At 35.6% G+C, this 26,897-nt stretch overlaps 1 protein-coding gene and 1 long non-coding RNA gene across 2 annotated transcripts in view; one reads left to right on the top strand and one right to left on the bottom strand.

Annotated features, from left to right (window-relative positions):
* The first annotated feature begins 900 nt into the window (after positions 1-900).
* stx19 (syntaxin 19) lies at positions 901-9,622 on the top strand. The gene is made up of 5 exons (XM_028022543.1): positions 901-1,090; positions 3,271-3,551; positions 6,249-6,485; positions 6,922-7,134; positions 8,618-9,622. Exons 2-5 carry the CDS (start codon positions 3,330-3,332, stop codon positions 8,852-8,854), a joined length of 909 nt encoding a protein of 302 aa, XP_027878344.1. The 5' UTR covers positions 901-1,090; positions 3,271-3,329; the 3' UTR covers positions 8,855-9,622.
* A 544-nt stretch (positions 9,623-10,166) lies between these two features.
* LOC114147856 (uncharacterized) overlaps positions 10,167-26,897 on the bottom strand; it is a 26,271-nt gene continuing 9,540 nt past the window's right edge. Inside the window, exons 2-4 of the long non-coding RNA XR_003596146.1 lie at positions 14,442-14,447; positions 10,411-10,416; positions 10,167-10,179 (exon numbers count right to left, since the gene is read on the bottom strand). This is a non-coding gene — a long non-coding RNA (uncharacterized LOC114147856). The remainder of the gene's footprint in view (positions 10,180-10,410; positions 10,417-14,441; positions 14,448-26,897) is intronic.

Below are 26,897 nucleotides of genomic sequence, written 5' to 3'. Positions count from 1 at the left end.
AACTTGGTTTTTCAGTTATTTTTGTTATATATACAGAAGAGTTAGTTTTTCATGAGTATCAGTATGGTACTCATGTCATGCACACAATGAGTATGACACTCACTTAGGAATGGAAAATTATGTTGTATAAATCTCTTGGGTTACTTTGCACAAATTGCTGAAGCAGGTACAGACATCTTTAGTTGTTTGAGAACAACCAGACAAAGATAAAATGATAAAATAAGTTTAACATTTTACACCATCTGCGTTAGTATTTTTATATCCTTATTTTCAACAAAAGCTCTTCAAAATCTAATTACCGTAAGTTGTTTCAAGTAAAATTGCTATAGAAACCTCTTTGTATGTGCTCCATTTTTCTAATAAATTTTGAAAAAATAATTTTCACAGAGTAGGAAAGAGCAAACCACTTTACTGCATTGTTCTGAGTGAAACACTCCCTGTCTGTGTTGAAAGCATTCCTGGATATATGGGACCTGTCAGCAGAAATTTATCAAAAATGCTTAGCAGATATACTGGGGTCTAATACTCTTAGATCAACAGAGTTTTAAGCTGGGAATTCAACCACTTCACGTAAAATTAACTCAGCATATCAGAAACCTAATACTAAGGATGACACCCTAACCGCAATTCCTATTGTTTGGCTTTAGCTGTGTACACAATACACTTCTATTTGCTCTGCTCCATTTTCCTCTTCAAGAATTAGCCTTGGGGTAGGGTTTATGAATTCACTGTGCTCACTATGCCATCCCTGCCTCCTCATTTACTTAATGCGTCACCTCTCATTTCTTTGCGTAAGTAAACAGGTCTTTAGACTGCTGTCTCCTTATTGGCCATCTGCGAGGTTTATTTTTTTTTCCTTTCTGGAGAGGGGGTGGTGCTTGAAACTGGCTTCATCAGACTTCCTCAAAACTCTTGGAGCTTTGAGTGCAACTTTTCTGTGAAACAGCTTTTGGTATAACTGTTGCTAAGTGTTAAAGTTATTTACTTGCAACTTATAAGGATCAACAGGAGATCATGGAGTTACAATAACTGATTCCATTGAATGTCTAAGTAGGGCTCTTCACCAGAAAATCCCTGATGAAACACTGAGGTAAAGTATACATTTCAGAATTCAACTTATATTCATGAATTTTAACTTCCATTTAACTGTTATCTCAGAAATTATTATTTAAAATCGGTATAATATATAGGTATGCTCACACCTATGGATGTTATGTATTTGTGTTGGTTTCTCTCTATTATTTGGAATTTTCTACTTGGAGTATTCAGTTAAAGAACATATTTGCAACAAAAGCTCAACTGCTTTCTTGGGAGTTTGGAGTACCGAAACAAGAATATGACATAATGTGTTGAACTACAAAGACAATGAACAAATGAACAACGCACATTTGGAGAGTTCTCTGACAATACCAGCATGGAAATAGGAGAATATCAACAAATGGCTTCCGTCAGAAACATAGACAAAGGAGCAGATGTATGGAAGGAAAAAACTATTTGCTTTTTTATGGAACAAAGAGAGAGGGAGAAAAAAGAGAGAGAGAAGTTGAACTCCTTGAACCATGTTCCACTTTCTTTCGGGTTTTTAGGCTAAACACTGCAGAATGTGCTCCTAAATCCTTCCAGCAATTTTTTAATCAGCTCCTCTGTGTCGAACAGGTAGGGAGGAAAATAGAGGGCAAAATGAGGAGTTCAGCTCAGAGGATACTTATTTCTGAGGTATAAGTCTTTTATATTTGTTGAAACATGTACACACAAAGTTGTGCTTTTAGAATCTACAGAGAAATAGGTTAGTCTGTGATTAGCTATGCTTCATTTCCCAATATCCAAACCCTCTGTTCCCACAACACAATCACATGCTCACCAAAGATTCCGCCCTGACCTCTAAGGTACAAATCTGTGTGGTACTAAGGCAGTTCAGAATGTTTGGCATGCTGTTTTAATGCAAGAAAAATAGTTGTCAAGCATGACTTAGAACAAATTAGATTCTGTGTTGCATGCTTTCTTTCTCTACCGCATCCTGCTTTAGAACTGCCAGAATAAGCATATTAAAATACACACAACTGCTGGAGTTAGAGTTACTCTATGTATTTATTTTACTTGTAATATAGTAATATTGATAGTTTAGTTTATGTGGGTACAAATATTTTTTTATATAATTTTTTTGTTAAATATTATACACTTCATTTTAGGGGCACTTTTTATTTTTTTAGAAAGAAAACTGAAGTAAAGTTCCTCCCTGGTTTTTGTTGGCTTTGCTGATAAAGTCAAATGACTCAGTTCTCATGGGTAAATCTACTGCAGTCAGTCGGACTGATGGTGCAGATAAACAAGTAGATAAACTTAGCCTTCTTTCCTTCATCATGCACCTTCCACCTCTACATCCATTATCTTCCGTCTGAGGTCGGGTGTTGGGGGCAGCAGACTTCCCTCTCCCCTGCCTCTTGGGTCAGCTCCTTAAGGGGGAATCCCAAGGCGTTCCCAGACCAGCTGGGAGACAGAGTCCCTCCAGCGTGTCCCAGATCTTCCTCTGGGTCTCCACCCAGTGGGACCTGACTGGAGCACCTCATCAAAACTGAAGCTTATAAAAGTGGTGTGCAAACCATCAATCCTTTACTTAACATTTAATTTTAATGGCAACTTTTATCAAAGTAATTTATTATCCACCATATAATTTTGGATGAAAATTTTTTACTTTTATTTTTACAATCAAGTATTTAAACTTAAAATGTGATTTGCCTCTGTGTCTTGCTGTTTCTTGTGCACGTAATTAATTTCTTGCATTTCATACTTATTAACAAACTACTTTTGTATCCATTTACTTAACCATCTTATCTTATCTAGGTAGCGATACATTTCAATAAATTGAGATAAGCATTTTCTCAAGCGTGCAACCTTATGTTAATTGTATTGATTAATGTGCTGAAGTCTCTTGTGAAACACAAGCCTTTTAGACCTCTTATCAAGTCAATACAACTCTGGCTTCCAGCAATCACACAATTATGTTTTCTTAAAGAAGAATATGAGTACAACATTGATAAGCATTTTAAATTAGTGACATATTTTAAAAATTGTTTGAAAGGAACTTGGGAAGCAACAATTTTGGTGAAGGCCTGGATCCGTAACTATAAACCACCTAAATATATAAAAGTTTTATATCAGTGGTGGCTGAAATTTTCAAGAACTTTTCAATTTATTTCTTCCAGTTGTTACGAGACATAGACAGGTGTCTGTCATGATGAACCTCACAAGTTTGTTCTTTCTTTTCATCAGCACTGCCGATTTCAGTATCTTCAAAAACATCTTAGTTTTGAAGAGAGGGGATTTCCACAATGAGAGATCGATTGGAGGAGCTGCATCAGACAGCTCAGGAGTCGTCAGGGCCAACTGCCGACCCTACCAATCCTTTCTCAGAGGAGGGTGATGATGATGAATCTGTGGAAGCTGGGACCATTACGCAGCAGGCCGTGGTGTTTGAGGAGGAACCAGTCATTCAGAATTTCCTCTCCGAGGCTCAGCAAATCAGAGATGACATCTCAACACTTGAAACAGAGGTTAGGTGGGAAAAAAATGACAAGCTAAAGTATTCATACCTTGTGAATAGTGCATCGAGTTTCCACACATTTCTTCTGGAGGTGAAAGCATTATGACTGTACCAGCTTTGCACATGTACAGATGGAATTGCCAATTATTTCCTAGCACAACAGCTCAAGCATAGTCTGACGGGTTGTAGGGCGTCTGTAAGGATACATTTTTAAGTATTGCCACAGATTCTAAAATGAATTCAGGTCTGGGATTTGACTATTCGGTTATTATGACACATGAATATGCTTTGTTCTAAACCACTCCATTGTAACTTTGTCTTTAACTGTACTGGACATTTCAACTGCGAAAACACAAAATCTTACCAAGTGTTTTATCGAGTTTCTTGTGCAAAAATCTCAATACACTTAAATACGACACTAACTTAACCCTTTCATGCATGAATTATGATCCTTTGTGTCAGAATTGTTTTTCCATTAAAAAAAAAAAATTCTTAAGGCATAAAAAAAGGTAGGAAAATTTTTTTGTAAAAATATATATTTTTTATCAATCAATCAATCAATCAATCAATCAAATTTTATTTGTATAGCACATTTCAGCAGCAAGACATTTCAAAGTGCTTACCGGAAAGACATTTCCGGACATTTCAAAGTGCTTAATGTGATCAATTGTAATTTTGTGCAAATACAAAGTTGTTATTTGAAAAATACATCAGTAGTATTGTTCCTTTATCTGATGTCACAATATTTTTTTTACTTGCAAGAGTCGTCTACAGTAGAAGGAGGGACCGGGTCGGTTCTCATGCTTCTTTGTCTGTCGGCCATATTGAATTTAACAAAAATAATTTTTTGCATTTGCAGCTGATGGCCAGTAGTTGATGGTATCTTTTATGATGCATTAGTGTCCACTTCAGTGGTCTGTGTGCATTTATAACATAAAAATCTACAGGAAGCACAAGAAAATGGCTTTTAGATAGCTGTCCACTGTAGTGACCAGTATGCATGAAAGGGTTAAAAGTAACTTTTCATCAGCATAGAGGAGTTTGTTTGAAGTAACTAATTCTTGTATATTGATAAAAACTACTAGTTTCGGTCGCAGACATTTTCTCTTGAAACAAGACAATTTTTCTGTATTTTAAGTGAAATAATCTGCCAGTAGAAACTAGTAATTTTTATCAATATTTTATCAATATTTTATCAATATATCAATATTTTTATCAGTTACTTGCGAGTGAGATTTTTTTAAATTCAAGGGTAATAAAATAATTGAACTAGAAGCTAAACAAAACAAAAGATTTTGTGTTATTGCAGTGTTGGACCTCCACTCCAGCCTTGTCTTCTATTTGGTTTTCTTCCAGGATTGCCACTTGCCTAGCTTAATCCATAATCTCTATGTCCCTGCTAAAGAAAACACTCTACATCACCACTGCCACCATCGAGTTTTAATCTGGGGATGGAATGTTCAGGGTTATATATAGTGCTGTTTTTCCACCATGAATACTGTTTTGCACATAGAACAATATGTTCACTTTGTAACTGTCTCAAGTTTGTCTTTAGCCACAAGTTTACTTTTTCTGCTACAAAATTTGTGGCAAACTCCAAACAGTATGCTTCGAGTTGTCGCACGCTTTTTCTACAGAATTGATTGAATCATTTAGATGTCCAAATATTGAAATATTTGGACTTGAAATATTGTTTTGTAGCCTAAACCTGCTGAAGCTTTCTCCTCTATTAATGTGTTTCTTGGTTTTTAGGGATGCTGTTTATTAAGTAATATTCTGTAATGAACCTCTCAGGCTGTCACGGAGTTGTATTTATAATGAGATTAAACTACTCACTAGTCTGGTAAAAAGCAGCCAATTCTTCTGTGCTTTGCTTTGTACAGAAGGTTTGAAACAATTGCTTGCTTGAGGTGTGGACTCTGCTGATTTACAAGATCAGATCTAATTTTACCCTATTGCTAAAGTTTTGCATGACATATGTAATGTTCCTGCTTGATGAATCTTACTGGAAATGACTCTGAGCGGAATAGGTCCATAATGACTCAATATTTGAAAGTGTGTTCAACATGGAGCGAATGGCTTCACTCATTTCCTGAACTACCATTGCCAAGGTGCCATCTTATTAAGGCAAACTAAAATTCTTAAACTGTGGAGAAAATGGACGTAATCTTTTACACGTTTTCTGTTCGCTTATTTGCATGGTTGAAATTTTACCAGAAAAATCCAAGATTGAGAACTGAAAGGAGATGAAGATAAAACTGCGTGGAAAAGCAATGGCCAGGCTGACAACAGACAAGTGATATTATTACTTATTAAAGAAGTTGGTTGCACTGCTTTTTTAAAGAGCATTAGATTAAGGGGAGTGAATACAAATATACTATACTTTCTTACTTATTAATAAAAGCTTTAGAAAAGTATTTCTAATCCTCCTTCAAAATCCAAATTATGTGCTGCTTTGTGTTCCTCTCTCACACAACATTTAATAAAGAGAAGGTTTGTGGTTGTAACATAATCACCAACTATTTTGATAGGTGAAAAAGACTAAAAAGTTTCGATACTTTTCATAAAAACTCATTTTGCTATTGATATTCTTCTTGTTCATTAGCTTTTTTGTAAATTATAAAATGACGTATTTGCTAACTCATATTTAACACGGAGAACTGACTTGAGATTGTGGCTCATACTAATGTTACATCTACTGCTCTAGGTCCTGAAGTTCTGTCAGCAGCAGAAGACCCTGGTGGCATCCATGCGTCGCTTTAGCGTGATGAAGAAAGAGAGCAGCATAACACGAGACATCAAGCTGCAGACCGAAAGCCTCCACCGCCGTTTAGACACCCTTTCAAAACAAGCCCAAAGAACTGAAGACCAGCTGGGAACGAATGCTGTCGCAGTGAGAATACAACGCTCCCAGCATGCAGCTCTGCATCGCAGATTTCAGCAGGTCGGAAAGGACAGCTTTCTCTTTGCATTTGACACTTGAAACAACTTTGTTTTCTCTACCTCTATTCTAAAGCTGCACAAATTCACATGAACAGAAGATATGCTTCATAAATGCATAAAACACATTGAAAAATGGAAAGATTGAAGATGGCAATAAGAAATCTTTTTTTCTCTCTATAAAAATATCTATATTATAATAAACATTCTCATTTAGGAGACTAAAAACAGCACTGATAGAACTGAGGCATATATAATTACTTATTTTATGTCTTTCTACAACAACATCTCCAGATGCACAGTAAATGCATAGTGTGATGATGCTCAAAAAATCAAACATAAATTATGTATATGCTAAAAAAGATGGGGGTGAAATACCCTCTCATTCTTCAACCCCTGCCCTCCTTTCTCATTTTCTCTTTTGCTATAATTACTTCCAGGTGATGCGCCAGTATAATGAAGGTCTGCTGACCAAGCAGGATCGTTGTAAGCACTTCATTATGCGGCAGCTGGAGATATTGGAAAAGAATGTAACAGAGGAGGAGGTGAATGAGATGGTCGCCACAGGAAATTGGGAGGTGTTCAACGAGAACTTGCTAAATGATGTCAGAATCACACGGTCACAACTGTCTGAGATCGAACAGCGACACAGGGTGAGAGCAAAAAACCAAAAGGGTCACGAAGTCTTGGAAAATGTTTCTTTAAAAAATTATATTCCCTAAATAGCTGAATGCAAAGATTTTGATAAAACAAATCTTATTTTAACATTAAACTTCTTGACAAACCTGTCTATGTCAATATCAAATAAAATTTATCAAAAGAAACACAAATCTTTTTTAATCAGGCCCTCTTCACATTTGATTAAGACCAGCAGTAACTAGAAACTTATTACATTTAGTTACATTTACTGACTTTTTGGGAAAAGAAATGTACTTTTAGGAGTAGTTTTACTCTACCATACTTCATGCTTTTACCAGATTGATATTATGAAGTATCGCAACTTTTACTTGAGTACAATTTCTGGATATTCCACCCACTGAGATTAATCTCATGAATTAAGAACAAATATATATTAATAGAAGATGCATGAGATACAGAGACAAACCTACAATCTTTACTACGTATTTTAAAATTATTTTCTATCTGCTTCTTATTGTGCTATTGTTGTTCAAAAAGTTACAGAAAATACTAAATATTGTCACTGGAAGTACTTCACATTGTCTTCTGCAAGAATTAATTACATTAGTCTTGAATTTAAAAAAATGGTTTGGAAATGTGTTTTTTCTCTTGTAGTGCAATTGTTATTTATTTTCATTTTAATCTTTATAATAACAGTCTTTGCACATATATATTTTTTCTGGTAGATTATATCGTCATAAAACACAACGTTTTTTTCTCATTTTTGAGCATTTTCTACAACTACTTTTAACTTGAGTGAAATTATGTTGGCATAGTGCTACTGTTACCTGGGTACAACTTTTAAATGTCAGTGGATTTTCTGAAATTTGGAAATTCTTAATTCAGAGTGAAGGGAAGAATGAGCCTAAAGCTCTCTTAGGTTTTTCCTTATGTCTTTTTTGGCAGACCTATCACAACACTGCAGTAGGATGTTTCATAACAATTCTAGAAATGTTCCTATAAATGGGGAAGGTTTCTGCATTTCTGCCATCAGTTTTACTTTCACCATGGAAGCAAGAACACTATTACTATTAGTATTTTTCTAATTTTATCAGCAGCACAACAGAAAACGGTTGAGAGATTTTTCTGTATACATTGAATAAGTGGTCTTGCGCAATAATGGTAGCCTTTTGTGGCAGGTGTTCAAAAAAATCACGCACTTCATTATGCACAATGGGGAGTGCACTACATATTTGATGCACTACAGCAAACATCCAGAAGATTCAGCACAGACTATTCATGTTCTGGCTGATTTTTAATGTTGTGCTCTTAATCCAAGGTAAAGGAGTCAGAGGAGGACAAAACTTGTCAAATAATCTTTAAAAATGTAAAACAAAAAAGAAATCAAAGTCTGAGACAAGGTCACTTTAAGAGTTTGTACATTATGATCTCCATTACCTAACTAATGTCCCTTTTTATGTCTGTTATAATATTTATGTTATCTTCCTCCACACCCAGGAACTCTTGAGCCTGGAGAACAATATGAAAGAACTAAGAGACCTCTTCATGGACATCTTCATGCTTGTAGAGGAACAAGGGGCTGACATTGAACACATCCAAACTAATGTTGAGCGAACACAAGATTACATAGCTGTAACTAATGAGAAGTTCAAGGCTGCTGCAAGATATAAAAAGAAGAACCCGATTCGACAGCTGTGCTGCTGCTGTTGTCCTCCCTGGAGATGCTGCATGTGAAACAAGTGCCTTTTGTGCCTGAGAGTTCGTTCCAAATAGGGTTTTATTTCAAACACTCATGGCTAACTTGGAAGTCAGCAACACAAGTGACATTAAAAGGAAGGTAAAGGTGTCGAAGTTGTTGCTGCTGCTAAAAAAGAGCAATGGTGAGTAGAGACGCAGCAGAGCACAGAAAACAATTAAAGAGGAGGGCAGGAATTGCTGTGGGAAGGTACTTGTTTCTTTCAGGAGGAGGTGAAGCGACTGCGATTGGAAGAGACAGTTCAGTGAGTTCTACTCACCAACATTGTTGCTTATTGGAGACCTTCACTGTCATCTGACAGAGGTCACAAACAAGAGGAGGCTACTGACACTGCTGGATCAGCAAAAGTAATATTCCAGCCCTTCTTCCTGAAAAGTAAAGCACTGTTTTTCCCCTCTGCCATAAGAATCCTAATGGGGATAGAATTGTTTTTTCAAAACATGCACTTTGCAAGATTCACTTTTCATTTTGTGAGGCATGAAGAAACATTTTCTCATAATGAGGAGAATTTTATTTTCAGAAAAAAATTATATTTTGCATACATTTTATTTTTGGCAATGTATTGATTTAAAAAAATACATTAGAACATGTACTGTATTTCAAGTCCTAATTATCCTTAATTATATTTTGTATTGATTTATGCAGTTTTATGTGAGCAGAATACAAATATTTTAGGCATGACAAAAACCTTTGAATGTTGCTAAATTTAGTAGTCACCGGCCCTTTAAATTAAATGTAATACATCATTTTTCAAAGTTTTTCCTTTCTGTATAATATATATTTTAAATCTGCATGAAATCTGTAATTTTTTAAAATAAGACTCCAGTCAGCATACTAAGATGTGTTTTATTATATCAGTGAGTGAAAAAGCGAGTAGTGGCCTCGGGGAAAGAAGCCATTAATTCTGGGAATTTTACATTTAACTCATACATAGTATCAAAACACCCAGAAGTACTGACTGACTTATCTCTTACCATTTTCTTGGATTCAGCTAAGACTGTTAATTCACAACTTCAGCAAAGTAATGGGAGATCAAGTGCTGAGTAATGCATTCTTCATCGCTCTGGCTCCCTGGTGAACCATCCTCTACCCAGAGATGACGATGGTGTTCCTTTGTGACTCAGCGGCCAACGGCGTCCGGTGTTCACGGCAAAATACAGGTGCAGCTGGGTGTGTGAGTGAGAGCCAGCCTGGAAAATCCAGTTGGACCACTTTTCTCAGATAGCGGCAGGATATGTTGGGAGAAGAAGAACAGTATAAACAGAACAGTTAACCGGTAGCAGATTGCTGAAGACGTCTGCTCCTCTATGAATGTTTAGTTTCTTATGATTCTGTCTCACAAACATTGAAACAAATAGAGGATTATAGATTTTAAAATCAGTTTATTGACCTTTCTGAGACTTTCACAAATTCAGCTCAGGTCCAAAGCTTCTATTGAAGTGTTTTTATAGCTTTTTTATTCGCTTCTTTACTTTTTTTTTTGGTTCAGCAGATGAACATGGTGTGACAGATGAAAGGTGAGGCGTGTGATGACTTCCGCCTATAGCAAGAAAACTCTTTCGACGAAGCAGCTTCTCTGTGTTGTACATCAGGTTTTTCCAGGATTGCAATCACAACATGAGACCAAAACATGAATGCATCAGATATTCAATTTTTACTATGTAAACCAGAACAAAATACATGTAATGCATATATGAACACTTTCCCTTGAGATTGTAAAGTAAAATGAAGTGCTGCTGCAAATTCCAAATTTCCTAAACAGCAACAATGCCATCCAGTGTTCAATAAGATAACTACTAGCTTGAAATTGGTTGTCACTTAACACTCAACTGCAAATGGACACCAGTATGGACTCTCAGAAAAGAAAAAGTGCAGGATGAAAAAATATCAAACATTTCAAACAATCAAAGAAGTAAATATAAAATCTCAGGTTTTATGAATTACTGCAAGCAAGCATTTTAAAGTGACCAAATGCTTTTCACATGTTTGTAAAGTAATATAAGAAATACATTAGAGAAAAGAAAAAGTAAACTCCAGTAGGGACCTTAAAAAAATGTGTTTTTCACATATTTGTTAAAACTGTCACTATGTAGTGACAGTATAACACGAGACGGATAGTCTGTGAAACATTTAAGCTCCTCTGTCTCCTCCCTGTGGTCCTACTGACATCAGAAAGAATGCACCACTCCCAGTGAGAAACAACCATTCAGAGTCAGGAAAAAGGTCTCAGCACTGTCAGTCATGTTTTTGCATGTGCTGCCGGTTTGCTGCATCTGCACTAACAGTGGAGAAACAACTTTCTGTTACTGGAAAATTGTTTTTCTATCACCATCAGTGGCATGCAGAAATATCCTATTATGATCACCTCATCAATATATGGCATCTCAGTCTCTTCATACCACACAATATAATCAACATACAAATAAAAACTGTTACTTAACAATATTCAAATACATCTGTGCTTTCAGCATATACAATATATTTATAATTTATAGATTTAACTTCAATAATATTGCAGATACATGACTGAAAGACGAGTCCAGGTAGGCATTTAAGTTGCAAGAGATGTTGTTCTTGATTGTTTTCCACCTTTGTTTTTCACCTCTAATTGTTTTCCACCGCTTTGTGTTTCATAAGTCAAAGCACCATGGGTCATAAAAAAGTGGATTTTATTTTTAGTTCAATTTATTCAATTCAGTCATTGTGACTATTCTGAAATAAATTATTTTATTGCTCCAGTAACAGTTTTGTTTCTCATATTTTATTTAAAGTCCATGCAACTTATGGTTTTGTACTTGTGCAATATTGAAAACACATCAGTTGTTCTTACCTCTGCCCATGTCACTAATTGGACTCATCAAAAATGTGTGAATAAACAATGATGTAAACACTGGAAACATAGGAACATCTCCAGATCTGCTGACTACAGAAAGGGTTACATTGTTTTTGACTGTTTACTGTACAGATTCCTTTCATCTCGACAGTTGGTCACAACGTGGGTCCAAAGGTTCTTCTCCAAATGTCAGCGATGGATCAAAGTATCCCTTTGTTGAGTAACACCAGCTGTGGTTATGGAGAACTGACATAATTTTACTGACTGTTCCTGACTGTTTTATCAGACCATCAAAAGCTAAAGACAGACATATCCAGCCCTGAGAAAGAGATAGATCACAAAAGAAATGCAAAGCCAGTATGGGAGCTCCAGTAGCAGCTCAAGCCCCAGAAGAATTGAATACATCTATGTAGGTTAAATTATAGACCTGCAAGTTAGAAAATTGAAATTAAAACAAGGGAGAAAAAAAATTGTGGGACAGTACAATTAAATTAGTTAAAAATAGCTAAATATACAGGTAGGGATGCAGCCACCTGAGGGTGATGTTATGAGATATCCATCCATCCATATCTGCTTATTTTGCATTGCCTTGGTTCCAATCGCTAGCGTGGAATACCCTGGACTGGTCCATCACAGGACAATACAGACCAGTAACCATGTGTGAACACAGTCATGAAAGCAAATATTGGTCATGATAATTTGTTGAGGTGAAATGTAAGCATTTATGCAGCATGCATATAGACATACGTATATCCTAGGTGAAATGTGAAAGACAAAAAAGAAAAAGACAAAACTAATCAGAGGAGTAAAGGTGTAGTGTGTGACAATAAGGAATACCAAAAGGTTAGTTTTTGCACCACTTGCATTTCGGCTGCAAACGATCAAGGAAAACAACATTGTGAGAAGTCTGGAAGAAAGAGAGAATATGGTAAAATAATCTATTTCTATATCAATTTTGTAGAAATGTAAGCCATTTAATGAACTGACGAGTTATCCTTTAACCTAAATCTCTGATTATATTTATACCAATGCTAAAGAAATATTTCAAATTAAGTCTTCAATGTCTATTTTCCACCTTAAAAGCTGCATCTTTGAAGATTTTGAATATTTTTGACATTTTCTTTTTTCTCAGGAAGGTATGCAATGTCTAAATATTACATCCAGTATAAAAAAAAACTTTACATTGCTGTTTTAAAAATATGTCTTCTTTCTTCTTCATCAAATAGATCAGCTTTTTTGTATTTACAGAGGCAGAAGCATCACCACTGTCGCCTGGGGAGGTAACAAAGTAGACCTGTCTGACAATAATATGGCTTCTTCTAACAATATAAAATCAATAAAAAAGATATGGTCATTTTAGAGCATGTTATTAAAACCTGGTGCAGGCCTTCACTGACTAATGCAGCTCAATGAGGAATATAAAAAATTGTTTTACTGCATTCCAATTTTGTTGCATTTATTTATAAAAACAATAGAGATACTTTGCTAAGCATGTGTAAATTGTTACTACAGTGATTATGTCAGGGATGTCTTTAGCTTATTTGACAGATGGCTGGATCATTATGAATGGGAGCGCTATAAATCAAACCACAAACAAGCTCTAGATGTGTTAACTCACAACTAATGTTCCAGTCCTTGCTTTTCACACTGTTTTATGCATAATATTTCATATTCCACTGATCTAAGATGTTATGCCAGATACAGTTGTCATTTGTGATCTTTCAGAAGGACCACCACACACGCAGGAGGTAGACATTACTATACTGGGAGTGATTTAATAACGAAAGATAAATGAGGAAAAGTGTGCAGCATGAAACAAAGGAAAATAAATCAATAGGGAGAAAAGCTCCAAGGCACACAGGAAACGGGAAACTCCTACAACAAATAAAAGAACACAAAAATAAAAATACAAAGGAGGGCAATTAATGGGACAATAATCAGGTGAATCGAATTAACTGATGTGTCAGTTGTGAGGGAACCAAGCTGGGGCAACTGAGGAGAAACTAGTAAATACTATGTGAGAAAAAGGAACAAAGAAACCCTGATGATAACCGGTGGAAGGAAACATTGGGATGAATAAAACAATTACAAAGGAGAATCAAAGAAAAAGGAGATCAACAAAATGCAAAGTGCACTATATCATAATCGTATCAAATCTGTGACAAAACCCCCACTTTTGTTGATTTTCACATTGACATTGAGGTTCCTCTTTCGTTATCTGATTGAGCTCAATTTCAGCACTGTTCACAGTCACTCTTACTAGCTTGAGTTCAAATAAAATGATTTTCTCTGCATTTTTCTCCAAAACTATTTTCAAACTAAGCAGCAATAATAACTGTTTTCCATCAGCAGCTGCAGCTGTGAATAGAACCTGCAATCATACAGTCAATCTGAGCCAGCAAATAGAGAAAGTAGCATGTTCAAATTGTCTGCCTTGGTTTCTCCCCTGAGACCTTACTACAAGAGATTAGAATTTAAAAGATGATCCCCTTAGACTAGGAAAGAAAAAGAAAGACAAATAAATGTCCCAGTTCAAATTAAAAGTCCCAACCCACTGATGAATACCTCATGACAGCAGAGGAAACCAATCATAGAATTAATATTTCCCAAAACTCCCACCTTATGAAATACATTAAGCCAGCAGAGGGAGCTCATACCTAATAATAATGAGACCTCACCGTGCTTTTCTGCTCAATAGTTCTGTACAAACCAATAAACAGTCCTTGTCAGACTTTGCCCTCCAGTTGTGAATATTTTTGCAGCTTATGGTTGTAAACAAACCATTTTGACTTCCATCAGTGTGCCATTACCGCAAACTCAATAGCATCCTTTTCTGTTCCTTTGTGTCGCGTATTGATTCATGCGTTCCACAATGAGAGGTAAACAGTGGGAGGGCAAGCCAAGGCAGAGCTGACGCGTGCACGTCAGGACAGAAGAGAGGTGAAAATTAACTGAGACGTGGGTGAATAAAACATGTCTCTGAGGATGTTTCCTTGTTTTACCCCTCCAAGGGCTCAGAGAAAACTGTGAGCCTTCCTGATGGTTAATCCTCCCTGTAATGAGGGGGCAAACACACTGAGCCTCACCGGCATGCACACACACTTTTATACTGCAGTCCTTGGCTAAACCACATTAATTGCAATAAATAATGTCCAATGTAATTTATTGCATGCAGCATGTAATAAAAAAGTAAGTTTTGCTTTTTATACGCTATAAGAATAAATTTTCACTCAGCAATGTTGCGTTTTGCAGTGCTTTCACTTACTGATCAAATACCTCCAGGGTAACTTTATAACCAACTACAAGAAGAAGCTTTGAAAAAAAAAAAGAAGCTCATCTGACTAATTCATTTATTGTGGTTTTCCTGCAGCAGGTTGACCTTGTGAAGAAACAGACAAGCTATCATAGCTGATGCAGTTTAGGTTCGGTTCCATCAGTATAATAAGTAATACGATCTCGAGTCTGGACTCTACTTTACCTTGTCATCAAACTCTGCAGAAAGTGATTAGATTTCACCCTATAAGCCTCATAATTGTATTTGCTCTGTTGTATGACTGTGTATGGATACAATTGTGAGGTCCAGTGGAGAAACAGTAAGTGCATTCAGCACAATTTCTGCAGCTATAATCAGAAGAGGGAAGTTATGTCCAGCTTACCAGCTGTTATGAAATCCAATGCTGACCATGAGATAAGTACAGTATATGGTACAGCGTAGACGCTCGTGAGTGTGAGTGGCCTTGCATCGAGTGTGTGTGTGCATGTGTGGCCTTGCATCGAGTGTGTGTATGCATGTGTGGCCTTGCATCGATACATTGTAAGGACGACTTCTCCTTACGGGGCCCATAAGACCCCATAAGAAGTGGTGCTTTTGGGTTAGTGGTCACTGCTTCTTGACACTATGTAAAATGTGTGAACATGAAAAAATAAATAAATAAAAAATTATCTGTCAACTTTCTTTGATTAATGTAAAAAAAAAAAAAAAACTAGAACAAATATGTATTTTTAAATTAAAAACAAAAGAAAAAGATATTTTGGTTTTGTAGTTATTTCTTTTGAAAATTAAAGAAAACATTGTCTAAAATTCATCCTTTCATATATTGAAGGGTGTCTCTTTACAACAACTAACATCAAGTTATTTTGTGGGAATTGTTGTGATAAGCAATAACAAATTATTGTATTATTTTGAAGTAGAAAGAGAACGATACATTGTTTTTACTATTTTTGTTTTTACAAAAAAATATATTTAGAACGCATATCATGCAGTCGTTCCCATCTCAGACTTTGAACTGCTTCATTTTGTTGCAGTTACTAATAGACCCTGGTGAAGAAAAGCTTTCCTACAGCACAATGCAGCCATCTTCTTTTGTTTTTGTTTCCTAACCTCTTTTGGAGAAGTCTAATCAGGTCTTTTGATGGCTTTCTTTGAATGTTGGTTTTCTTGCCCCTTTTCTATAAAGTCTACATGTTTAGCTCAAACTGTAGTGTACTAATAGTTGTTTTTTCAACAGATTCACACACCTGAGCTGTGGATCTTTCCAGCTCCCCATGTGCTTCTCGGATGTTTCTCTGATTAATTGTTGTCTGTTAGTTTAGGCGAACAGCCATGACTTGGTTATTGCATTTGCACTCTATTCTCTGACGGTGTTTTGTCAGATATTCAAAGCGTGGGGTATTGTTTTGTAATATAAATCTGTTTTAAAGTTGTCCACATCTTTATTCCTGATCTGTGTTCTCTGTTCCTTGGTCTTCATGATAATGTTGTATTCACTATTGTTAACTAACAAATCTTTGAGGTTTTCAAAGAACAGCTGGATTTACTCAAAAATTAAATTACACACAGGATACTTGCCAATTATCCGACTTCTAAGGGCAATCAGGTTCCCTGAATTTCATTTAGGGGTCAAAGACTAGAACATTCTGGATACAAATACACATTTTTCAGAAGTAAAAAGAATTACAGTAAATTGTACAATGTTTTTTGATCCCACATTAAAATTCTGGACTACATTGTCCTGGTCTATCAAATAGATTTTCAATAATACATAGACATTTGAGGTTTTACATGACAAAATGTGAAAACCAACGAATTTATCATCCCACTGAGATGGTTTTCAGTTGGCCTGATATCATTAAAAGACCCACCAATCTGTCTTTATGAAATGCATTACAGTAAAAGCAGAGAAGCTTTTCAATTAGCTAAAATAAGGTATCATTCAAAAGCATGAAACACAGTTTAAAACAAACAACCATAAATAAATTGAGTCTTTTCTCCTCACTCTCTCTTAAGGAAAGATTTACTGTATCTGCTGCTCCAGTCAGAAAGTTTAGCAGCCACTCATAAGTGTCATTGGGTTATAGATTATAGCGGTGTCACCCAGCTCCGCTCTTTACCTCCGGGACTTCATAAAGCTCCTGACTCCTGGCCAGACTCTCATTAGGCCCACACACTCCATACGCTTTATCTGACAGCCCTTGGCAAGCGTTGTAACAAATGTGTGTGTGTCGAACTTCTAGATTTGTGAAGCCAAAGTTTATACTGTACATCACAGCTCACTGACAATGTTGTAAACACACACACTTAGACGCAGCTCTGTTCCTCAGATGATTTAGAGTAGCGAGGACAGCCTTTGTGTGAAACATGTCGATGAGAAACTTAATCTCACCAAACTCTGGCAATTATTTATTTATTGGTGCTCTTTGTTAGGGCAGCAGGGTTCCAGAGAGTATGTGATGCACACTCTACTGTGGAGAGAAACAGATTAAAAGACTGAGAACCTCATGATTACATAAACTAAAAGAGGAAAATAAAGCTTCAAGGCTACAACATCATAAAAAGTTTCACAGATTAACTGCCGATTTATTTGTTAGCTTTTTCCTCTCTTTTTCATAATCTGTAAACCCAAACAACAATTTTAAAAAAGATTACATTTTGTTAGGCTATGTTGACCAATGACTATGCTATGTTTAATGCTGCTTTTTTATTTAATTATATGCAAAAAATCTATTGTTTGCTTTTCATATTTCGAACCATTTATTTTTATATAAATAGTTGAAAGTTGTGCGCTCACTGCAAGTGCAATGCCTTACAAAGGTTTCATGCCCAAAAATGTTTTATTTCACATTTTGTCTCATAGTTTTATGAGCACAAATCAGAAAAAATGTGCTGTTTATATTTATTTATCCCCTTTTCTCTTGTCAGGTAAAATCCAGCCTCTCGTACTCAGTCATTAATTGTTGGCCGTGACATATGTAATGCGCCAGTTCAACACTATGATGCTTACTGGGAATTGCCTGTGCTGTAAACAACAGTCCCTCGCTGTGAAGAGAAAAGTGCCGATGTGAACGAGACGGCTGTTAATTTTGATTCAATATTTGGAAGCGTGACGTATTAAAAATGTGTAATATTTTAACAGTGTAATTTTGTAAAAACAAATTGCATTTTTACATGTCTCGTACTAAAAGTATAATTTCTTAAGTCATTTGGATTATTTATTTATTTATTTACCACTCTATCTTTCAATATGCATGCTGTAATTAGGAAGGTTTAATATGCAAGTATAACCAGCTCAGCTTTTGAGTAAAACTTTTGTGAAGTGCCTCAAGATGGCATTTGTTGTGAATTGTTAAAATATAACAAAGTTTAAATAAATGGATGATTGTTGTGTTCTTTAGTCAGATAAAAATCCAATAAAACAAATTAAATTTAGTGATTGTAATGCGATAAAACGCAGAAAGTTACAAGAGCTGTGAATACTTTCACAAGGCACTGCAGTGCTGCAGTGAATAAAGCACATTTCTCTACTCTATAATAATTATGATGTCCAGCCACTACAAACAAACAAAACAGCCTAAAGAAAAGCTGAAGAGCCTCACTAGTGTGATGAAAAACTCATACAAACTATCTGTCAAAAGAATCTTTATGTTACTCCAAACAGCCTGCTTTTTGATTTTTTTATTCAAACATGCACCAAAAACCTTGAAAAATAGGTCATGTGAGAATATTCACACAAGAAACCAAAACATTTCCCAAATAAATCTGTCTGTGCTGACTCTTACAGAATATCCCTTTAATTTGCCAATTATATCTGAATTTATACAGAAGCTGTTCTCCCACCACACTTGACAGAACGGCTGTCAGTGAGAAGGCAATGCCATTCATTTTCACTTTTCTTACCACATCCTATTTTTCACTGTCTGTGAACAACCTCTTGAGTCAATTTAAATAGAGTGTATTTAGAGGAGATAGTGGGCTTCACCCTGAAAATGACTACTGACACTTAACAGACATAAGGTCTATGCTGGGAATGGAAGTGGAAAAAAAAGAGGCTAATCATGAATAAATTTCCTTCCTCATCCACATGGTCATGATATTCTATTTACAACCCATCTCTTTGGGTCTTTATATCAAGTTAATGAGATTTCAAATAAATGTGAATGGAGCTGCATTTAAATTGCTATTCAATCTGGAGGCATGGAACTGGAAACAGGAAGTATTCCACCAAATGACAGAGGCGCTATAACTAATGCATTCACTGACTTGGGCAGGTCTGAAAAATGCAATGAATGGTAGATAACTATTTGTGAATTTTAGACTTTTAATCTGATGAAAATGTGGAGTAAAAAAGACAAAGGAAAGGATGTGAGCTAAAGGAGATGGATCATTTTTGAAAGTGATAATTACATGTTTTTCATCATTCTGTCACATGGAAGTATAGGAAGGGTTCAAACAGTTTTGACAAGTTTCTATATTTAAACATACAACAAATTAAACCATTAATAAAATATTTTAGTTGAGTAAGCAGCGACAAATAGCGCCATGTTTTTACCATTTGCTGTCCTTCAGCTCCCAAGAAAGTTAAAAAGATTTGGTCTAAATTAATTAAATAAATACCAAAGATGCATTTTGAAATTCAGCATGTTGATTATTTCATTGGTTTCCTGTTTTTCTTTATTTTTATTGTCATTCATTCCCTATAATCCCTGTCATTTAGAAATTTGAAAAAAAGGTCAATCCATTAAAAAATAAATGGATGTGGACATTTTATCTTACAATGAATCATTTACAACCAAACGTTAGATTATATATGTATAAATTATCACCAATAATTTACCACATAGCAAGAGATCACATTTTCATTGTTTAACAGATTTAACAGATACTCTGTTGCTCTGAGTCAAGAATGGAAAGATTTAATTAAAGAAATAATTTTAAGATAAAAGCAGAATATTGTAAAGAAAAACATCTGTCAATGGGTTGTTTGTGCTGCAACCCAGTTTTATCTTGTTTCTCTGGGTTAAAATAACTGATTTGGTGGATCTGGATATACCGGTACATGGCTGAAATTCTTTCATTCCATGTTATAAACAGGTCAAGATTGAAAAGATATTAAAGATAGTATTACATAAAATGTATTAAGATGTGTGTTTTGATTTCAAGTGAGTTACAGAGTATTACACACAGGGGAAAAATGGTTCTAATATTAAGGTGGGGACAATTCTGTAGCACATCAAGTTTTTACGATTGTATTCTAGATAAAAAAGCAGCAGACAAAAACACCCCACCTGCATTTACACCCCCCACCCCCCACCCCCACACACGCAGTCCCAGTTTGACATCTCTATTAGCAGAAAGAATGACATGACAGGATGAATGAATAGCAATGAGCATGAGAGGACGTCAGAAAAAGACACAGTGTGAGGAAGATGTGAATGAGAGGCAGTGGAAGACACAGTAAAAGACAGGGATCAACTGTTTGTGGGGAAACCAGGGGCCAGGAGCCTTAAGCAAGGGACCTGCCAAATGCTGACAGTCTTCTCCATGACACCCCATTAGATTTCAATGGAACTGTAAGTTGGGGGAAGGGAGGGAATAGTTTTTGTTCTGAATTTTGTTGAGAATTTTGACAGGATTGTGTGTGGTAAGTTGTTTTTTTTTGTACCCCATGCCTCTAAGTTTGATTTAACTATCAGAACAACCATGTCAGGATTATTAATTTTAATTGCTTATGTAGCAAGAATAACATGACTTGTTCTGCAGTACAAAAAAGCTTGTTCAATAACTCAGTTTCAAAATGACTAAATTGTTGCAATGAATATTAGCCATATATAAAAAAAAATCACTGACAGATTACGGAAGCTGCAGCCAGAGTTCTCACTAACTCCAAACAGGCAAACCGTCACAGCAATCTTTATATCATTGCAGTAGATCCGTCTTTTCTTAATGTCTGATCTGAGGAAGGCAGAACAGTCGTGTATTTCACATGTACGTCATGCAGATATTGTGCAACATCAGGTTGCATAAGAGTTTAAACTGAGTGAGCTTGAGAAGATTTCAAATTTCAAAGAACGACTGAAAAACAATAAAACTATTAGTTCTGCTGCGGTATTCTACTGGGAATTCTTGCATTAAATTTAAAGTAAACCTTTGCTCCAATTCATTCATCTGTGAATGTGTTTTTGCTTTATTTGAATGTGCTTTCATGTTGATGTTTTATGATGCATTTTATTATTTTTTATCTTAAATTGTCTCCTAGTGTACTTCATAAATGTCTTGTAATTGCAATACATGCTGCGATAGAAAGTAAAGCTTTCTACAATTTATGTAGGGTGACAGTTGATTTACCATCACCCTACATAAATTCAGAATCAAAAAAAGATTTAAATACATTTATAAGCATGTCTTTGTAGACATACTGTATATTTCCAAGTAAAGTAACATTGAGCCTTTTGACAACTCAGTTTGGCTACAATACCTTAATAGCAATTCACACATGCAAAACAGAGGCTGCTCAGACCAGCATTGGTATAAGTTTTCAGATACTAAGGCTGTAGAATTAGCAAGGTGACATGTTACTGGTCTGATGGAGGAAACCCGAGCATCTAACGTAAATAAAGATTTGCACAGCTGAGGATTGGATTGGAGACCTTCTTCCTAAGAGGGAAAAGCAGCAACAACCACACCTCAGCCTTGATGTATTTTTCTTAGAGTGAATTATGCTGGTACAGATTATCGCCCCCACCCCAGTCTTTGTTCTTTCCCTCCTCTTCCTCTGGACGTCTCAGTTTGCGCCCCATCCTGTCTTGGCCCACTGAGGCTCTGTCATGTCGGTGCAGGTTCCACTGATTCCGGCTGAAACCAATACCTAAGGATTCCGCGCAGGAAAAATGTATGCAGACATCAGTGCAAGACATCAAAATGACAAAGCTGCCACAGTTGTGCTTCTAAAATTTCCTTGTGAATAGAGCACATAAATACTGATTGGACATTTTGACTTTTGGACAGCTGGTTTTCTAATGCAACAACATTCTTCACATAATGGTTTTTGGGGGATTTTGCAGCCACTGTTGCTTTTCCTCACAGCCGACATTGAGAACCAGGTAGCAGTGTAATCCATCTTGTCAGGGATCCTGCAGAGTCACTCACTGTGGGTCCTGGTCCTGATTCTACTACAAGATATTTATCATGGCTCTTACTCTTTAAGTTGTACTGATTGTAACTCAGCAGTTACTTTTCTTTTATATGGAGAATTTACGAGAAATGTAGGAGAACACAATTATACTCATCATCCTAATAAAAGCAGCTTATTTGTTCTTTCCCAAAAGAAGAAGTTGTCCTTCAGAGGGCAGTTATGAAGGTGTTTAGAGTTATAGACACACTGCTAGCATTAATTTAAAATCTTGAACAACGTAAATTTCTTTTGGATTGTTGTACAGCACATAAATACTTTAACATATCCAATTCTGATAGGGACGAACAGCACATATTTAAAGGAAAGTTAATTTTTCTGCTACATCTTTTTCCTTTGTGAAACTTATTATATGTGATCATAATGTTCTGCCACTAATCTCCAGAAGTCAGTGTCTAGTTAACAATAATACTCCAAATTTGATGGGCTACAGCAAAAGTACAGTAGATAAAGAAACCAACAAAAGGGCTGTTTTTATAAAGAAAAACAGGAGATCTGCTGATATTGCTGTTTACTTATCTCTCTGGGAAAACAAGGACACAAAAACTGAATTGATATTCAAGTGAGAAATAACTTTTTTCTCAGTTGTTTTCTTCTTCTTCACTTCTGAGAAGTGAGAAGACAGACTCGTACATTATTGCCCCCATGAGGCTGGAGGGAAAAATGTACATAACTAAGTTAAACTCTTGTTTTTCAAAATAGTATAAATACTGATGGATGACAGAAATCTTTAAACCTTTCATTGTGTGAAGGAACACTGCTAAGCAACGAATTTCCACTTATTTCACTCCTTATTTATCCATTTGTTTTCTGTCATTTTTTTCCTTCCTCTCCATCGCTCACTTCTTTCTTCCTTCAGTCTCCTGGGTCTTACTGACAGCTGGTTTTTCTGGCTCGTGTTTGCCAACAAAAGATTGTCTGACACTGATCACTCAATACTCCTCTGTCCAAATATTTCAGACTGTTTCCATATCAGACTTGAATCGTTGGAAATTCGACAGCATCTCTTATTCATGGTGACCATGAATTATTCTCCCTGATATGAGCTCCAGTCACGTAAGGCAACACCGGAGATGTTGGAACATGACAGAAAGATAAATATGGAGAGTGACAGAGATTGACTGACAGAAAAAAATATGAACCGTGAGAGTTAAAAAGAGATTATCTGAACATAGAATCGCGTCATGCATCAGAGTGTGACATTTTGTGGATTCTTTGGGACCTAAAACACAAATAAGCAGGAAAAGATTTCAGAATAAACTGCGACCAGACACCAGTGGGACTGGAAACACAAAATAATTATAATAAAAATAATTCATTTACTTTATCATGTCATATTGTTTTTTTTGTTTTTGCTACACTTATTCATATTTTTAGTGCTTTGTTGCTATAAAAAATTCCATCTTGTGGTATCCTAAAAAAATTATTTCACTTAAATTCAGTACAGCTCATTTATATAGCCCCAAATCACAACACATGTCAATTCAAGGTACAAATTCAAATCAGTCCAGTTATTCATACATTTCAATTGATCCTACTTGTCAAGCAATGCAATCAAGCTCAGTTTGTCCTTGCTTGCTTGCTTCCTTCCTTCCTTAACAGTCTGTATTTATAGTGTTCACAGAAATGTGTGCTTTGCATTCAGTGAATTATTACGTAATGAATTAATCCTAGCTGAAAACTCCATTTAGTTGTGTTCAAACTTTACAGCAAATAAAGTCACTTTAACATAGTATTTATTTTTTTCTTTTGTGTTTTCTGTAAGAAAATGGTTAGTCTGCAGTAATACATTTTGACTTTGTTCCACGTTACAACACATTTAACTGCAAATGCAAACGGACTTAGATGAAAAGAACATTATATTATAATTTGGAAAATACTTATATTTTTTAACTTGTCAAATTGTACCAAGAAAAAACAATACAACCTATTACACAAAATGTATTTTATTCTAAGTATACATTACATTTTAGAAAAAAAAATTAATTCTTCGAGATTTTGTTTGCCATTTCAAATTTGAAAATTTTAAAAACAATACTTGGATAAATTACCTGTCTAGTTATTAGAATAAGGCTTACTACTCACAATTACAGAAATATTGCAGAACTTTTGTTAAATCTGTTTCTTTTTCACATGGTAAAGAGAAAGTGAAATGTGTCTGATCTGAATCATATTCAGACTAGACTCGGGTGGGGAAATTTTATTTTATTACCACATGCTGAAGGATAGCTAAAACACACACGCCGACACGCCCACACACATACAGAAAACACATTCAAGGTCATGTTCCTACAAATAAGGGACAGATCGGCATCATAATAAATCTGCTCCGCGTTTCTTATAGGTGTGTGTGTTATTATTGAACCCTCCAAAGCTCAGCACTAAAGTCTTTGATCCATGAGAGTGCCGATGTGTGTCACAGTGATGGATTTAGTCATTACTATGTCCTCCTTGTCTCAGAATCTGTCTTTATGTCGAATGTTTGTCTATTTCTTTTTTTTATTAGTTTCTAAATTCTCTCAAGATTTTTTAAACTTATGAGACAAAAAAATACATTTGTGACAATCATAAAGTTTGTGTGTATGTCCTCAGATCTGAATTAGTTTGCGTAATTTTTTTAAAGTCTTTTACATTTATAGATTCTCAAAAATTTCAAATTTATAATTTCCAACATATTTTATTTATGTATAAAAACACTGATGCATGATAGGACACCACTAAGTTCCAAGGATAGCATTTTATTTTATTTTTTTTTTTTGGTTAAGAAAAAGTAAGTATAAATGTAACTTCCTTGATAGCTTGGCCTCAGCTTTCCCAATTCTTTCACAGGTCTTGTGTCTTTTTTATATTGCACGACTCTAATCCTTTCACCCAATGGTCTATTTGAACTTTCACACCACTTCAAGTGGGAATACCTCATCAGAAGGTGTAAAACCACCTCTGCGTGACCTCTCAAGGCCTTCAAGTGATCTCACGTTTCCTGCTTGTAGGGGTGCACTTACTGTCTCGCACATCAACCAGTTGTGCAAATTGCTTTCTTTTACACAGAGACCAAGAGACTCGGAGCACACAGCTGAACTGACAGTTGATATTAAGCAAAACCCTCTGTGTTGCTAATTATCTCTGTAGAGAAACAAGGCCACAGACGTGTGCATGGGCCTCTAACCCTGTTTGAGGAAGTTTTAAGTAGAAAAAGATTATAGATTGAATTTGAAAGCCCTGCGGACATGTGGACATGTCTCCAACAGGAGTATCAAGGTTCTCTTCATAGCTTTGTCAGACTTTTCAAATTAACCGTGTCATTAGAGTAGATTTGTAAAATTCTGGATAGGAGTTATATCTCAGAAGAGCTTATTATGCAGTCCACCAAAAGAAAAACAACATAAAAACCAACTCAACTACACTAATCAGACAGAAGCTGACCAAGGATGAGTATATTTTGAAGCTAGTCCAATGCCAAACATGCTCAAAATTAACAAGAGAACAAAAAGAAAGGGCTTCTGTTAATTCCTTTGATCATTTTTTATTTAAATATATTATTTCTTTAATCATGCTCATCTTACTTTGCAGTTCCTTCAGCATCAGTTTTATCTAGAAACAATTAGAAATGGCCAAAGTTTTCTTCTTGTTTTCTTTGTTCTTTGTTTTATTTATTTGCACGTCACTATGAAAAAGGGTTTAAGGATTAATTACAGTATTTAAATAGGATTTTAAAACATTTATGAAGTATAAATTCTAAACTTGTTTATATTTATGTGGTACAAAAAGAGTGAACAGACACATTTAAAAAATAAATAAATAAAAAAACTTCTGTTAAGCAGAGTGAAACATCAGGTTCCTGGTTTAAGTTCAACATTTTAAACACGTTCAAATCAGAATATCATCCAAAAAACGAAAGTTTTCATTACACAAATGGTCAGGGTCTTTCTATTTCACAAGATAATGGTTGATTCCAACTATCAAGATTGTATAACAGAAAATGAAAAGAGGGGGAATAATATCTTTTATTCAGTTTCATAATCAGATGGTTCTTATTTGCCTGAACATGCAGCAGTGTTTTTAATTGAAAATGGAAATTTCTCTATTTAAGTGCTGATTACCATAGCAGGTGGAGAGCAATTAAAATAAATGAATGGTGAAATGTCCCATATATGAGTTATAGAAATGCTCCAGGCATTTTAACATGCAGCCATACTTTTCTACAGTAAGTCTTAGATCCTTTTCCTTACTCTTCGCACAGTATTAATTTAGCTGGTCTATATTCAAACGAAGTAGAAAAAAGCAACAACGATAGGTGTTAGGTGTTGTGCGTGTGCTTGCGTGTGTGTGTCTGAGCACCCCTGTGGCTTTTGGTGCTCGGTCAGAAAGCATGACTTTTATTCAGTTTGCGACTATTGAACAGCTGAGAATGCAGGAAACTGAAAGCAGAGGCAGAGTGGAGACATGTGCCATATGGAAAACTGAAAGTTCACATCATGTATCATTATCATCATCATCTTGATCACAGACAGCTACCACACGCCCATACACACAGGCATAGAGAATGACAGGGTGATGAATCTCAGCATGAAGGGAGGAGTAGTGTGAGAGCTTTGAAGAAAAATAATATTTATTTTATAATGTGAACAGGGTCTTTTTAATTCCCTAAAATTAAAGTTCACCTCCACTGAAATACTGTTTTCAGTTTCCCAAGCACTGCCATGCTACCTTTAAAAGTTTTTA

Source organism: Xiphophorus couchianus, chromosome 7 (genome assembly GCF_001444195.1).
Source record: "Xiphophorus couchianus chromosome 7, X_couchianus-1.0, whole genome shotgun sequence".
Lineage (NCBI taxonomy): Eukaryota > Metazoa > Chordata > Actinopteri > Cyprinodontiformes > Poeciliidae > Xiphophorus > Xiphophorus couchianus.
The sequence above is the reverse complement of the archived record's forward strand: the minus strand, read 5'-3'. Positions and strand labels throughout refer to the sequence as shown.